Source organism: Lepisosteus oculatus, chromosome 26, assembly GCF_040954835.1.
Source record: "Lepisosteus oculatus isolate fLepOcu1 chromosome 26, fLepOcu1.hap2, whole genome shotgun sequence".
In the NCBI taxonomy this organism is placed as follows: domain Eukaryota; kingdom Metazoa; phylum Chordata; class Actinopteri; order Semionotiformes; family Lepisosteidae; genus Lepisosteus; species Lepisosteus oculatus.
Window position 1 is genome coordinate 4,842,311 of NC_090721.1, and position 15,211 is coordinate 4,857,521.

At 37.6% G+C, this 15,211-nt stretch overlaps 1 protein-coding gene across 2 annotated transcripts in view; it reads right to left on the reverse strand.

The window, feature by feature from the left end:
- The window catches only part of vmp1 (vacuole membrane protein 1), a 70,460-nt gene that overhangs the window by 7,877 nt on the left and 47,372 nt on the right, over positions 1-15,211 (reverse strand). For both annotated transcript variants that reach the window (XM_006640856.3, XM_015367448.2), the window contains exon 10: positions 13,701-13,762. In XM_006640856.3, the coding sequence (XP_006640919.1) occupies positions 13,701-13,762 (62 nt within the window). The remainder of the gene's footprint in view (positions 1-13,700; positions 13,763-15,211) is intronic.

The window sequence follows — 15,211 nt, forward strand, 5'->3', positions numbered from 1 at the left end:
CGCCCGTCTAAACGAGGTGATTCCATCAGGACGGTGTCTCGGTGACGAAAACAAAATGGGAAACTTTCAGACAATGAAAAGGAAATGACTGATGTAATAAATGAATAAATATTCCATTCATTATGGAGGAAGAAAAGGACAACCTCCTTCATGGTCAAAAAAGACATTTTCATATTGAATATCATTGGTACAGAAAAGCAGAGGCATTGCAGAAATCATAAGCACTCCATAATAATCACCATGGCCTCATAGTATACTACCAAATGTACTTAAAAAACAGATGTTATTCATTTCTTGATTGCTGGAAGAGTTAATAAAACTCAAGAATCACTTAGAACAAGGCGAACACTCATTTACTTCAAGATTGCGTATGTGACACCCATTAACAACCAAAAGAAATAAAGTAACAATTGATCAACTCTTACATGTAGGGTGAGGGAGCAAATACTCAACTTTACAATAATCTACACAGAACAGAATTCTAGGGAATAGCCAACATGCTTCTCTGTCTTGATAGTCTTTGAACAAGCAACAGATATAAAGGGACCATATGAAAGTGAATATTAAATTTTCAGAAGGAATTAATCATAAAAGATTGATTCTAAAATTGCAGGCAATACACACTCAAGATCATTTGCTCAACTCTTTTTAGCCTTGAACACAGAAGACAATTAATACAAACTGGACATGTGTACAAGTATGTATAAAACCACGGACAAAAGCACTGGGAGCCGGGACAAAGCCATGCTGTCAAACCTTATATACTGCCTTCTTATATACTGAACAGAGGAAGAATAAGGATGCTTTTTAGAACAGAACAGTGAGCACATTTAAATTCAGGTATTATTTCTAAAGCCATTGTGTCAATCTTGTAAATACACATTCTGTAACAGTGGGTTAAGTTTCTGACTCCAGACAGAAAATAACAAGTAAGCCTATTTTACTAAGAAAAATCAAATAGTCAAAGTCAACCCAATGGCCTCTTTTTAAGTCAGAGAAAACTGAACAGGAGGTGCTTCTATACACAAAGAGGTGTGGGAGTGTGGTACAAGCTACCCAGGCATGCTGAAGAAGTCCTTACCCTGGTTTCTTTTTAAGGAAATGGCTTAATGAAATCCCAAACTTCATTAACTACTAGCAACCAAAGGAGCTAGATGGGTTGTAACCCCTCATCTTTTATGAAAATAAAATGTCTTTATATCTGTTAGTGCTTTCACACGAAATGAAAGGTAAATTGCTTTCAGGCTTGAAAACTGACAAATTCAAATGTAAAGGGGAAAAAAATCAAATATCAATACAAATGTCTCTCATAGATCAGACAAGAACGATAGGCAGGGAGGCTGGTATATTGAGTGGCAAGAAGAGGAAACGTCTTCTCGGGAAAAATTAAATTGTGAAGGATTAGTAGTTTGATATAAGAATTACTCGCAGGATCTTGTCACTTTATACCCAAGAAAATACTTCTCCCTACAGGAAAAAGACATGAGACACAATAGTCTTTGCTCTGTGAAAACAGAATATACCCGGGAATACACAAGAACTAAAGCCCTCCTCAAAATGTTTTACTAATGTCAACCACACATTAATAAAACAATGCCAAACTAAAAAAGTAGATTTATCAAAATCAGCTTGACCTGGGACAAGATAGGTAGCATCAGCAGAGTCTGATTTTTGTGTAGTCAGAATACACATTGTACATTTTAAGCCTTTTCATGATCACTGTTATCCCAACAGATACAAATACCTTTATGTTTTGTATATATATTAAATATGACCATCTTGACCAAGTATGTTCCCTACAGATGTTAAAAACATAGAAAAACATAACAGACTTCCTTCCTGCTCCTTCTGTAGTCACACAGTACTAATGCGCTGTTGCTTACAACACACGGCATACTGTAAACTATACCAAACCAAACTACAACTTAAGAAACAGATTCCAAATTAAACTCTGAGTCTTGGCCAAGCTCTGAACACACTGTGGAATGGTACATTAATGTTTAATGTACCACACTGGAAGTCTACAATTCTGGAAGTAAACAGGGTGAAGTAAATAATACCAAAATAAAATGAGGTAAAATTGGACCTCAGGGGTTATTCTTTGCATGCTGTTGGTTTTATCCAGGCTTGCTTCCCCCTGCCTCCCAGTATGCCACGATCTTTTTGTTAATCAGGATTCCTCCCTATGACTTCATCGCATAAACATGACTACTGTCTCGGATACAACTCTCCAAACCAGGGAGTAAATCACATCTCAATTTTTAGCCATCTGTCTGCACAGGCAGACTCAGACTGCATTGCTTAAAAAAAAAAAAAGAATTAAACAAAAGTAGGGGGGGGGGGGGGGGGGAGAGATGAGGTCATTTTTGGAAGTGGTTCTTATCTTTGCAGGTCTGCTGGGACGGACAGCCAAACACTACCCTTTGGTGCCCACTGCCAGGGGTGGGTGTGCCTGCTGTGGCAGCCAGTTATTATTTCAGTTATTTCCCAGTCATATTAAATATAATCTCCAGGTTCTACTAAAATCCTTGGCCATTCGGTGCTAGGAGCAGCGAGCAGTTACTGGACGCTTCAGATGCTGAGCTGTGCAGAGGGAGGGAGAGTCGGTCTCATTTAAAATCTCATTTGTGATTAAGCTTTGACACGCACATGTTTCAGGAATGATAAGCCACGTTACTACAGAAAGAACAATCGCAAAAAGAACGACTTCCTCACAAACAACTTGAGAGTGTCCAAAAGGATATGAGCGAGAAGAGGCCATTTCTCTCCTAAGAGGTCATCCGGTCAGTCCTCAGTGTCTTAGTGATCGAAGAACCTTTTTCGAGACTGTTTTGGACACATCCGTATGAATCAGCATCCGCAACAGTTTTCCTAGCTATTGTAAAAAGCCTGCTTCTCCTAAACCCCCTTCCACATTGCACAATACTGAAATAAATAACATTTTTGATAAATACCCAGTCCTTCGCTCACACTTTCTTGTATGAACGTAGATTTGGATTAACGGTATGGGTCCATTATTCTCCACATAACTGTTCTAAAACAGTACATCAGGATTTACAGCTCTCATATTCAATATTTACAATAGTCCTGCAGGACCTAAAGGGAGTGTCTGTAAACAGAAGACACAGACCTATATGTGCATTAAAGGATAATATCTGAAGATAAAATGTTATTTTTCAGTCTTTTAGAACCTTGTAAAGGTTCACTATTTGCACTATTTGCAAAGCAAAGCTGCAGTTTACTACAAAACAAATTACCTACAAGAATCTACATGAACTGGTATTTTGATTTGCTAATTGGTTTCAGTGAGAATACTAACAAGAAACCTATCAGATGCCAATAAATGCTAAATAACAAGAATGTCATAGGAATAAAGAACACACCTGAGATCTAGACCATGCTCAATTTCACAACCGATCCCGTAAACCAGAATCTACAGTACATACAGTACAGTGTTGGGTGAAAATCTGCACACGCTTTGCAAACAGCTTGGTGTTGCCACAAATGACTGTGAGTGAAAGTTCCCGCTTTCGATAGTGAGAAGAGTTTGATTCAAGGAGGCACAGAAACAGAAGCAGTGCAATGATGCTTGCACCTTGTCCTTCCAAATGCACATCACAGGTTTTACTGCCTTGAGTACACTCTTACTAAAACCAGACTCACAACTGCTCACAAAACATTTCTAATAGCTACCCAAATCTCCACTATAATGTGGGCCACTCTAAAGGCAGCAAACACATCAAACAAACTTTTATATAAGAGAGTGTATGCATGTACTGTACACACACAAAAAGTTAAAACACTAGCATGTTTTAAAAGTACTTTGATTCCATGCACTGCAATAACAAAATTCTAAACTGACAAACTATTTTCAGGTAATAATCATTTATTTCTTGCCTACAGAATTTTTGTAGTGCTTGAACACTTTTTGTGGATATTTTTTATAAAATTTTTAAATCGAAGAACTCGAAAAACAGATTTTTGAAATCTTAAATTGAAAAGCAATGGGAACCTGCTCACAATTCAGGAAAGACTTTCCTAAAATACTGTTCACTAATTTGCACAGCAGTTTAACAGGTAAAAAAAAAACATACACACATGCTTTTTGCATATTAATTAATGCATTTAATCTTATAAAAAGTATCATAAATCCTTAGTTGTTTGACAATTGGTTTATTCACATTTTAATAAAGCCTCATATTGCATCACATTTTATTTTACACTTTTATCTGTAAAAGAACTACACATAGCAGAAAATGATCAAATCCTATTCAGAACAGTTTTCTGATGAAACCTAACTTTAATCTAGTCAAAGTATCAATCTACTGTAGTTTTAAAATAAATCCAAGTAAATCTCTACTGTAACCCAATAATGCCAAACTTTACATTAGAACTACTGTACCCCAAAGTGCGAGAATTACATAAACAGACCATAATGATTTCTTTTCTGTTTTTTCTTTATTTTTTAAACACATTCTATATACGGAGGAGAAACAGTGTGCCTGCCCTATTCTGGTATGCCTTATTTCTTCTCATGCTCAATTCCCTCAACTTAAAAAAAAAAGAAATAAATCATGTTGGAATTCCAGGTGTTTTGGAAGACTTCTACCATTAACACTTTACAAGTCTTTCTTCAGAAAATACTGAGAGAAATTCGCTTTAGATCAAAATGCTTGGAACAGCATCATGATTGTCATCTGTTTTTTCAGCCACTGGATTCTTTAACCAGAAAGACTATAGATGACTGACCCAAAAGCCCTCTGTTACCTTATTTTTTGGGAAAATACTCTTATTCACTATAACACACCCCTAGAATAGAAAACACGAGAACAAATCAAGTACTGTAGTTGCAATCATAGCACATAACTGTACATAAAGCACATAACTCTAACAATTAAATTATTTAAGGAGGAACATAAAGTATTATCTTTCTATGCAACATAAATATCTCTAAATAGCTCTATTTAAAGCTATTTAAAGTATAAATAACCAAATAACACCATTTGTTTCCAGGTAACAGATTTTAAACAAACTGCTTTATCTTCTTTATGATTCTGTATATTTTAATATTTTCAGACATTTCATCGACAGGCATGTAACAAATTTAATAGTGTGACAAATAAAGCTGGAACCCACACTGGTCACTATGGGTCCTGCCACAGAACACTAAGAGGGAGGCTTAAGTCCCTTCACACAGTAAATGATCTGTCAATTGAGGATAATTATATAGATGCTACTTTTTTTAATGTCAAGATCCCAACAATGAGGTCATGGGTTTTGATGGTTTTATGTGAAAAATGGAGAGAGAAAAGATCATTCAGATTAATAACAATGCATTTAGGAGTTCATCAGTCATCATTCCAATATATTTAAAATTCTATATCTGTGCAGAAAAATTCATCTGGTTTTTAGAGGTGCAAAATCAAATTTCAGCAGATTTTTTTCAGTTTTCACACTAAAGCCATCATGCCTTTTTCCTTTGCAAGCCAAACAGTTCTGCATGGCTTCCTTGCAGTGGACTATATCCTGGTTACCAGAGCTCTCTCTGGGTGATTTTTGGGAAAACGGTCAAATTGAGACACGGGACAGAAAACACAAATGTGTCAGAGATGAATAACACAGGAGGCGACCAAAAATGTATCATTTTCATTAGCTGTAACAATGGGACAAAAGAAAGGTGTGAAAACAGATGAGCCCTTTTGCCTGGCTCATCTGTCTGGCTAAAAATCTAAACAAGAAATATCTAATTTTAGTTATAGAGAGAAATATTAAAAGAAAAACATTTTAAAGGCACTGTACTGAATTTACAGTTCATGTAATTCCTTTTCATCCTCAATCATTTTCTCCTTATTATTGGTTTATTACATCTTTATGAATCACCACTGGTAGAACACTTAAGAAATATTACTTTTCATAGAAAAGTGATATTATTTTAAAAATCGACACTGTTTTAGAACAGAAATATACACAGCAGAACCCAGCCTGCCCCTCTGTCTTTAAACCACTGCTTCGATTGCCCACAAACACTCGAACTGACATAACTGACAAGTAAAACCTACAGTATTTATTTTCACAAATACCTTGCAGTATATCTGCAGTCATGTCAGGCCTAAAACAGAAATTGATAATTTTAAATCACTTTGGAATTTGAAACCGAGAAGGCGGCAAACTCATTTAAAGCTTTCTTCAGTAAACATTATTTATAATACTGTTTTTGCATATTGTATGTACTCTGCTCTCCAAAGGGACCACACCCCATTTTGCTATAGACTGTGTATTCACACACAGTATTATTCCTCAATGTCCCACAAACTAATGGATTTCCACTGTACATAGGTACTCCATCAATATGAACTCTCAAAAGATCAAACTTAAGACATTAAAGAAGTTACAGTAAAAAATTAAACTTAACAATCAATGTTTTTTTTTTACTTAGGTTCAAACAAAATAAAAAATTAGCAATCTTTTTTTTGTGATTTATTGGTCTCCTAGCTCCTTCCTAAAACAGATGCTTTTCTTTTCAGCCAGGTCAAAAAGGTATTAGATTTTACTCAAAGTCATCTTTGTGCAAAAATGAAAGTGCTATTCCTGAGATTATTTTTCCAATAGCTTATTCAGTCATTTTTCCACTGTGCTCTGAGCAAAAATCGGTCTAAAATTCCATGCCAATGACAGAATTCCAATATCTCTTCATTTAAAAAACATAAATTTAGTTAATGGGAGTCATTCGCTTGCATTTCTTTGAGAAGGCTGAAGCATTAGTACAGGCTGACAGTCAGATTGGACCAGAAAGCAAGCCATTTTTTAACTTGAGGATGCAGAAATAAGTAAGGAGAACTGCTGAAATAAATAACCTGTAAAATGTATGATAGACTACAGATGTTGGAAAAAATATTACAAATTATGTTCCTTTCGTTCCCATTCATATCAAAGAGGTCAGTCCTAAGGAACACAATAGACCTTATTATTATGCATGTTAACACAATCTAAAATATTCTCCTTTGTTTAGAATAAACCCCTTTGCCATCATTTAAATAGGAAATATGCTAGTAAGGAACTTTGCAAATCAAGTCACCAGAGCTGACCAAATAAAGGAGCACAGAAGCGCTTATTTGTTAATTTACAAACAGGATAATCCTCCTCAACATGCAACATCCTGAACCGGTGTTAACTCTGGCCAGAAAGTCACCGTTCATATTCATTTCTCTTTTCTAAAAAAAATAGCATTTTAAGTGGAAACCAGAAGCTTTCTTATTACAGTTGACTATGAGCCACTGTCATAAAGGTCTCACTGTCTATGTTTTCTGAGAATCACTTTAAATTCCCTTAATATATTAAAAATAAAACCTTATTAAATTTCCTGAGAGGACAAAAATGTAACAGAATGCCGTCCACTCTAAATGCCCACAAAAATGTTCTTAACTCATCCAAAGCCATACAATAGAGATCATCATTTTTAAATAGATATTTTTGGAATACTTTGGCAGGGTACTTGAGAAAAATATTGCTTACCATTTAAACTGAAAACAAGACTCCTGGTGACTTATTACCAGAAGTTGACTTTTACCATATAATTACTAATACAATGTAAATATCTCCTGTTTTTATATCTGACGCAACTTTATGCAGATTAGACTGTTTAAAAGATTCAATGACTAATGAAAGAATCTCTGGCAGGTTGTGAAGGCAGATATATATGTGTTAAGGCAGGAATGATGATTGTGTCAGAAGTGAGCAGGGTGAAGAGCAAAACAGCTTTATTTCTAAATACAAAAAATTACACATTAATTTTCACACCAGGATTCTTTTGATTGAATGCTGAATGCAATTAAAGTTGAGAAATGGTTAAGGCAAAATAATGTGGTTTAACTTGAATGATCCGAGATTAATTGAATCTCCTTTTCAGGACCGGCAAAGCAGTCTAAAAGTGTTTTAATAATTTACATTACCACATCCATCAGATCCAGAAAAAAAAGGTTATTTTCCAAGATCCTTTGAGTAAAAGTTAGCTAGTGAGTGATGCAGATTTGTTTTTGAAATATTTAAAAGAATGTGCAGAGGAAAATGAAACTATTTTAATATCTGTTTCAGGATGATGATCTTTTGGATCCATAGAGATTTCTTCCTCCTGATGTGAACAGAGGCTTGTGACGGGCCTGTGTCGTGAATGGTGAAATAACTCCAGAGGTGAGCCGTTAGCCTGACATGGGGAAGCGCTTTAATCTGGTTACATGCACCTGGAAACTGGAATAAACGGCATCATATAACTCCGCATTAACAAAATGCCCCTAAAAATGTTCATCTGCTAGGTTCAAGTCTGGTGAATGTCAATGTTCCCCCTCATTTTTAAAGGCCTGTGTGCGCAAAACAATTTAAAGTTGTGTACATTTTTTCCCCACTGACAAAAACGTGTGCGCACTAAATTGGGTGTATGTAAAACTGTAAACCTGAAATTATTTTGTGTATAGAGATCCAAAAGACTGGGACAGAGTGATTCAATGAGCCCAGGCATAGAGACTGAGTGTGGAGCGTGCATGAGCAGTGAGCTTCGAGACTACAAGAGCACGGATATCAATGATCGAGTAGCAATAATAATGCACACAGCCAAGTTGGGCCTCTTGCAGCCAGTCTCATGTGGTCAATTTAGCAATTTTCAATTGACGTCATTGTTTGTTTTATCATCAGCATATTTTGGGGGGGAATTTAATTTTTGGTGTGCAGTTCAATTTCCTATGTGTGCTGATTTCATAACGTGTGTGCGTGCGCACACGCGCGCAGCTTAAGAGGGTGAATGTAAAAGAGAGGGCTTTGTCCTGTTTAGCAGTCACAGCCTTCTGAAATATGCTTGTAGCACCCAAAAATTACGATTGAATGTTTAAACATCGCCTTTTCTCCTCCTTCATGTCGGCTGTGATGACATTAAGAATCACCTTGCTTACGGTGTGACAATTGACTGTGGACGTTTCTTATTCATACACATAGCTACAGGAAAGCAATCAAGACGATGTCAAGTGGCAGGCCTGCAGTTCCAATGGCACAAAGATAGTACTGGTGTGCTCATAAGTACCCAAAGATGGAGGCTGCAAGTGGCTTTTTAAACGGATATGGAGCTGACAAAAACAGAGTGCCAATTCAGTCTTATAACAATCCCTGTGAAAGGGTTTACAGTAGTACAGTAGTACAGTAGTACGGACTCCTTATTTGTTTTATGTGCTCTTTGGTGAATCAGTTTTTATTAATTTTAAATTGCTTCCAATTTTCTGAAGTGTATGATTCAAAACAGTAATCCACTCAGAAAAATGTCATTACTTGTTTTATGGAGGTGTGTGGGGTGAACTACAGTTTGGCGAAAATTGTACTTTCCCCTCCTATATAAAAAGATGATTTATGAACTCGGTGTGTATGTTATAAAACGGAATATCAAAAGCATTTTTTTTTTGCTGCGGCTGTAGTTCTTAAGCATCCATTTGAGGTCCTAAATTATCCATCATCAGTCACGCAATGGGGTTTTTAAAAACAATACAAAGACTTACTCCATTATAAAAGAATACAAAGTAAATACCATTTTAGTTCTGACACATTTGTTAATGCTTTTCCTTTAGATTTAAATTTTGACTTGTTAAAGCAGGAATGTGATTACTGCTTAAAATTCAAATTTCTACTACCCTGGACAAAGACCACATTAATGACAATGTTCTCTCTGTTTACTCCTCCATCTTCTGAACTGCAAACAACTGCACGTTTTGGGAATCATTCATATAAAAAAAAACAAAGATGATACATTTTGTGCGCAAAAGGGATGAAATCTGCTACCGTAACGAGCTTGTGTATGCACACACAAGACGTATGGAACTTACGACAAAAATAGAGCTGCGAAAAATAATTTGGCTAAAAAAATGACAAGCAGAAAACTGAATAAAAAATAAAAGACCAGTTCTCTGTTGTGAACTATTATATCCCTTTTGAAAAGCCAACATTTACATACAGATATATGATCTCACACTGTACGTCTGTGGATTTAGTTACTGAGTTTTCCGACTGTAAAGCAGCACAGTTTATCATTAAAAGAAAGCTTCTTCTTATTAAAAGAAATACATCCACAATCCCCCTTGTAGTGAACACTAGGATACATGATCACCAGGTAAAGTAAACTTTGAGAATACAGGGCAAAAGTCATTTCTTGGAAACTAGTTAGCAAGAAACGTTCAACTAAAACCAATACTGGGACAAGGACTGTATCTTGCTCCATTTTATTTGAAGGATAGAAGAAGGAAGGAGGAATGAGTGACAGGTTTCAAATGTGGATACATTCGTATGTTGTCTTCCTTCCACTAAAAGTTATTATACCCCATAAAAAATGCCTTGATTCATAGATAAAGAATAAATACAATTTAATGGGAATAAAAAAAATGAGAATTTCTTCTTTTTATTGAAGGAAAACCAAATGTGTTCTGATCTAGGATTCGCCCTTAACCCACCTCTGCTGCATTTTTGCTAAATTCTTGGTAGCTTTGAACGCAGAGGGTCTTTGGGCAGGAAACAGGCGGTTAAAAACACGTCAAAGGGGGAATTTAAAAACCGGGTTCTGACAAAAACAGAAACTTTTCTTTTTTAAGATCTCCAAAACCAACAAACACACATGGCTGGCTCAACAAGAGCATGAACTGAATTTATTTTTTTACCACAGGTTTTCACTATTGGATGCCCCTCTTGGCAATTTTTCACAGCCGCAAGCTTGAAATTGTGCAAAATTGTTAAAATTGTTTTTTTATGTTACACTAAAAGGTGTGGATGTACTGAACAAACGATCAGGACGTGCTCTAGAACAGAGTGCACTGAATGTCTTCAGTTAGACACTATCAGCAGCCAAACACCAAACATGCAAGAATGGCCAAATACCCTTCTCTTGTCTTTAATCTAGAAAAATGCACAAAAAGACACTTTTTAGGTTTTCTATGCACGTTGTACTTGTGGCTATATATGAAACACATATAACAATATAAAACAGTGGTTACTAGTTATAGGGCTTCACTGGACTGATACATTCCAAACAGCAAAAACATTTTTTCCCACAAAACAGTTTTTGCAACAGGACATGTCTGCAGACAATTACCAGACCTTCAGTGTTGCTGTTGTTAAGTCTAATATTGGAAATCCCACCAACTGAGATTTCACAGATCAGCAGATCAGATGATACCGGGCCCATGTTACTCATGATGGATTTTACTCTGTGTGCAGGGGAATGAGAAACAATGCAGATGTGGCATGAAGTACAGACACTATCCATCCATTTTTAACCCCTTCTTTCAATTCAGGGTCGTAGGGTCGCTGGAGCCTATCCCAGCAGGCAAAAGGAAAAATTCAGGGTACACCCTGGATGGGACACCAGTCTATCGCAGGGCAGAGTAAATGAACGCACACCTAGGGCCAATTTTCCCAGCAGCCCATTAATCTACCAGTTTGTGGGCTGTGGGAGGAAACCAGAGCAAACACAGGGAGAACACGCACACTTCCAACAGATAACACCCCAGGTGTGTAATTGAACCCAGGCGAGGCAGCAACGCTAACCACTATGCCATTATGTCACCAATACAGACACTAATCTGGTTCAAATGTAATAGCCTGATCTTTGCTTGCTCTCAAGAGCAGGTGATAAGGCTGTTTCCTACTGTAGTGTAACCCACCAAGACGTTTAGATCTAATCCCCTACTACTGCCAGAACCACAGCACCTGCTGTGAGATCTATGGCTACTACTACCTCTGCTATTACTTGCATGGCTACTACATCTTCTCAAACTGTGAAACACAATAACTCGCAGTTTCCTGAACTTTAAGACAGTAGTATTTCTTGAGATGAATCAAGCCACAAACCACATACCAGAGGCACTGACGCAAAGAGATGCATCTATGACTCCCTGCCAGTCCTTTATCAAAACTCTCACACATCAGTGGCCTGGAGAAAAAGTCATGCTCCTGGCACCTCGCAATGAATTTTATTTTCCCATGGTGAGCGCCCAGATGCTTAAAGCAATTAGCCTGTGACACGCTGTGACCGTTGTTACCTTGCAACACTTAGCTGCAGGTGAAGGATGGCTGCTCCAGTTTTCTGCTTGCTACAAACCTCCATGAACCTGCTCTGGGCCTCGTGGCACACAGACTCGACAGCTATACGGCCGTCATGCAGTCACTTCACACTGGTCTGATACACGATCATCAGCTGCACATAACACAGACTGGTTCGTAGCCTAAGAAGGGGTCATGCCCTCACCCCAGGGCCAGTTTAGATCCATGAAAAGAGCTGAATGAACCCATGGCCTCTCAGTCTCAGTCAGCCTTTTGGCACATCCATGAGAAAATGGAAGCTTACTAAAATACAAAACCTGAAATAATTTCATATATTGGTGTGTAAAGAAACATTTAATCTATTTCAAATTGCTTTACATTTAATATATCACTTAGAAATCTGTACCTTGGGTATGCTTTGCCTACTTGTGAATTTTTTTCCCAGCTCCCAGAAGTGGTTTATTTTCTAAATTAATTATTCAGTTTCTAACTTAAGCATCACCTTCTCAATTGCGATGTGCTGTGGTGTAGCACCTGCGGTACCTTCACGTCACTGTCTTGCACTACTGAAACAAAAGTCTGTCACACAGAATGACTACCTTACAGACTGCACCACCTTTCTATTTCAATATGCTTCTGCCTGTGTGCAAGTTATTTATCTTAAGAAATCCCCACCTATGTAATTCGCAAGAGAAAACTAGGTGGATTGTGATGTGTAGTCAAAACCGAGAACAGGAGGAACTGTTTTACCCAAAGGGTGGTGGGAGCATGGAACAAGCTACCCAGCCATGTTGTTGAACTCAATACTCTGGTTTCTTTCAAAAAAATGACAGGAGGAGACCCTCTGATCAAGCTATTACTAACGACCAATTGGGCTAGATCCTCGACATTTGTAACCTTCTTCATTTATTAAGGTGAGCAACACAGTCCATTTAAATAGTGTTATAAAAACTGCGCAGAAGAAAACCATTTATAGGAAGAACTGGCTTGTATTCACATATTTCTAATTCACACTGTATGCACGGTAAGCCAGTGCACTGGAGGGCAAACACGTGCCCAATTCGCCGCAGAAACTAGCCAGTACTATTCTGGACTCTGGAAGTTCTATTTTGGACTTCTTCATATCGCTCCCTCTGTGACACTCCCCAGCTATGCCTCTTCTCAGACATCTTAGATTTCCCAGAACGCACTGCAAAACGAACTAGGGACACCATAGCGAAGAAAAGACAGATACAGCCATCTTAACACTACATCTTTCTGCAGCCTGACGTAACACCACACTAAGCCTTTGGTATTAGTCCACCTTAATGCAACTGGCCCACTGGCCTTAAGATACTACAAAATAAAGGGCTGAGGGAGCATGAAGCCTACTGCAGCTTCATACCAGAACAAATCTCATGTTTCTCAGACACGATAGTAAGATCTTCTTGCAGTCAACCAACTGATCAGAGTTGGGAGAACACACCCCTTACTATGTGTTTTGATGGAGAACTCAAAGCTGTAGAGGGGGGGAGAAGTTTTTTTTTTTTGCCTTCATCATTTCCAATTAACACTTTCGTGTCAGAGGGCCGCCCGCCCACCTTGTTTTTCTTTTCCATTTCTCAGGGCACATATTACTCAGTGGTTAAATTACTCACCCGATTAGGGACACCATCTGCTCCACTATGTGCTTGCTAAACGTTATTATAACAAACAGTTTCTGTGGGAAGAGGAAAAAAAAAGTATGCAGTCAGAAGTAGTCAAGGGAAATGAAACAATAAATGTATGATTATTAATACTCCACCTAAACCCAGGCTTACTGTCCAAACGGGGGCAGAAAAGCAATTGACAGACTGAGCATCTGTGATTGGATCTGAAAGGACCTTTCATTTACCCCATGACACATGCACAACAGCTCTTCTGCACAACCCCCCCCTCCCCCACAACTTCAGCTGTTCCAAACTCAAGTAACGACCCCCCCGGTTGTCCATCCCAATACCCCATACAGACATAAAGAAAATCAATGACATGGTATGAAATCACAGTCCACTTTAGTTTTGTGAGACACCTCTTGCCCTAGCCGCCTGCAAAAATAAACACAGTTTAAAGACATACACAAACTCCCCATTCGTCTGGAATTCGATTAGTCATGAGCTCGAGGTTTCAGACTGACAAACGAGTTAGGAGTCACTCTTGAGTATGTTATGGACTGTTTGCCTCAGTGTATTCTCAAACGAGAGTACCAACGCCTCATCATGAGGAAGCAATCCACTCAACAGCAACATCATTGCAAGATACGCAGCCAGGCCTCATGAGAATGAAGAGATTTGTTTCCCAATCACTACTGCTCAGGGTTTTGTCTCTTGATCACAGCCTCAGCATTAGAATGAAGAATTAAGAAGAGTTCTTAAAATCGAATATATTTTTCTGCTGTTCCCTTCTGCTGTGTGTTGATGCATCCTTCTAATGCAGGAGACCATGTCCTTTTATTATTGCAACCTGAGGTCATGTAATGTCATGTTAGAGAAGAAATCATTAATCTGAGACGTACGAAAAGCAACCCAAAAATACTGGACATGTTTCATGTTTTTGTCCAGTGGTGGCTTGTAAGGAGAGACATGCTTATTTAAAGAATTGTCTGATTATTTAATTTAATTTAAAGAAAAGTCTGATTAGACTTTATACACAATGTAATTAAAACAAAGCAAATGCTATTGAACTATGTTAACTGCAAAGTTGCAATCTTTGTCTTTTCCACCCAATCAGTCTTGTTTGTTTGGCATCTATGGTGGGTGAGGGGAAAAATGTCTTCATCAGATGAACTGACAACATATTCTAACAGATTAATTCTTAGCAAGTGGTATTTTAATCAATATATGCTACTACAGGGTAAAGGATTTACGTATCCCTAAATCAAAATAATTCACACATCAGCCCACTTATGAACCCTGTCAAAACTATGACAGCTGTGAAACTCTTCCTTGTTCTGAGTTAAATTTTTCAGTGGGCTTCTTTTCCATGAGTGGCCGCAACTGAAAACATTGCAGAATGAAAATGAATGTTAAGCCAAGAAACCTATTTTGATAATTAACAAATATTCAACAGAGTATTCTCCATTTAAATAAAATGTGTTTGCAGGTAAGTAACTTCAAAACTCCCATTAAAATAA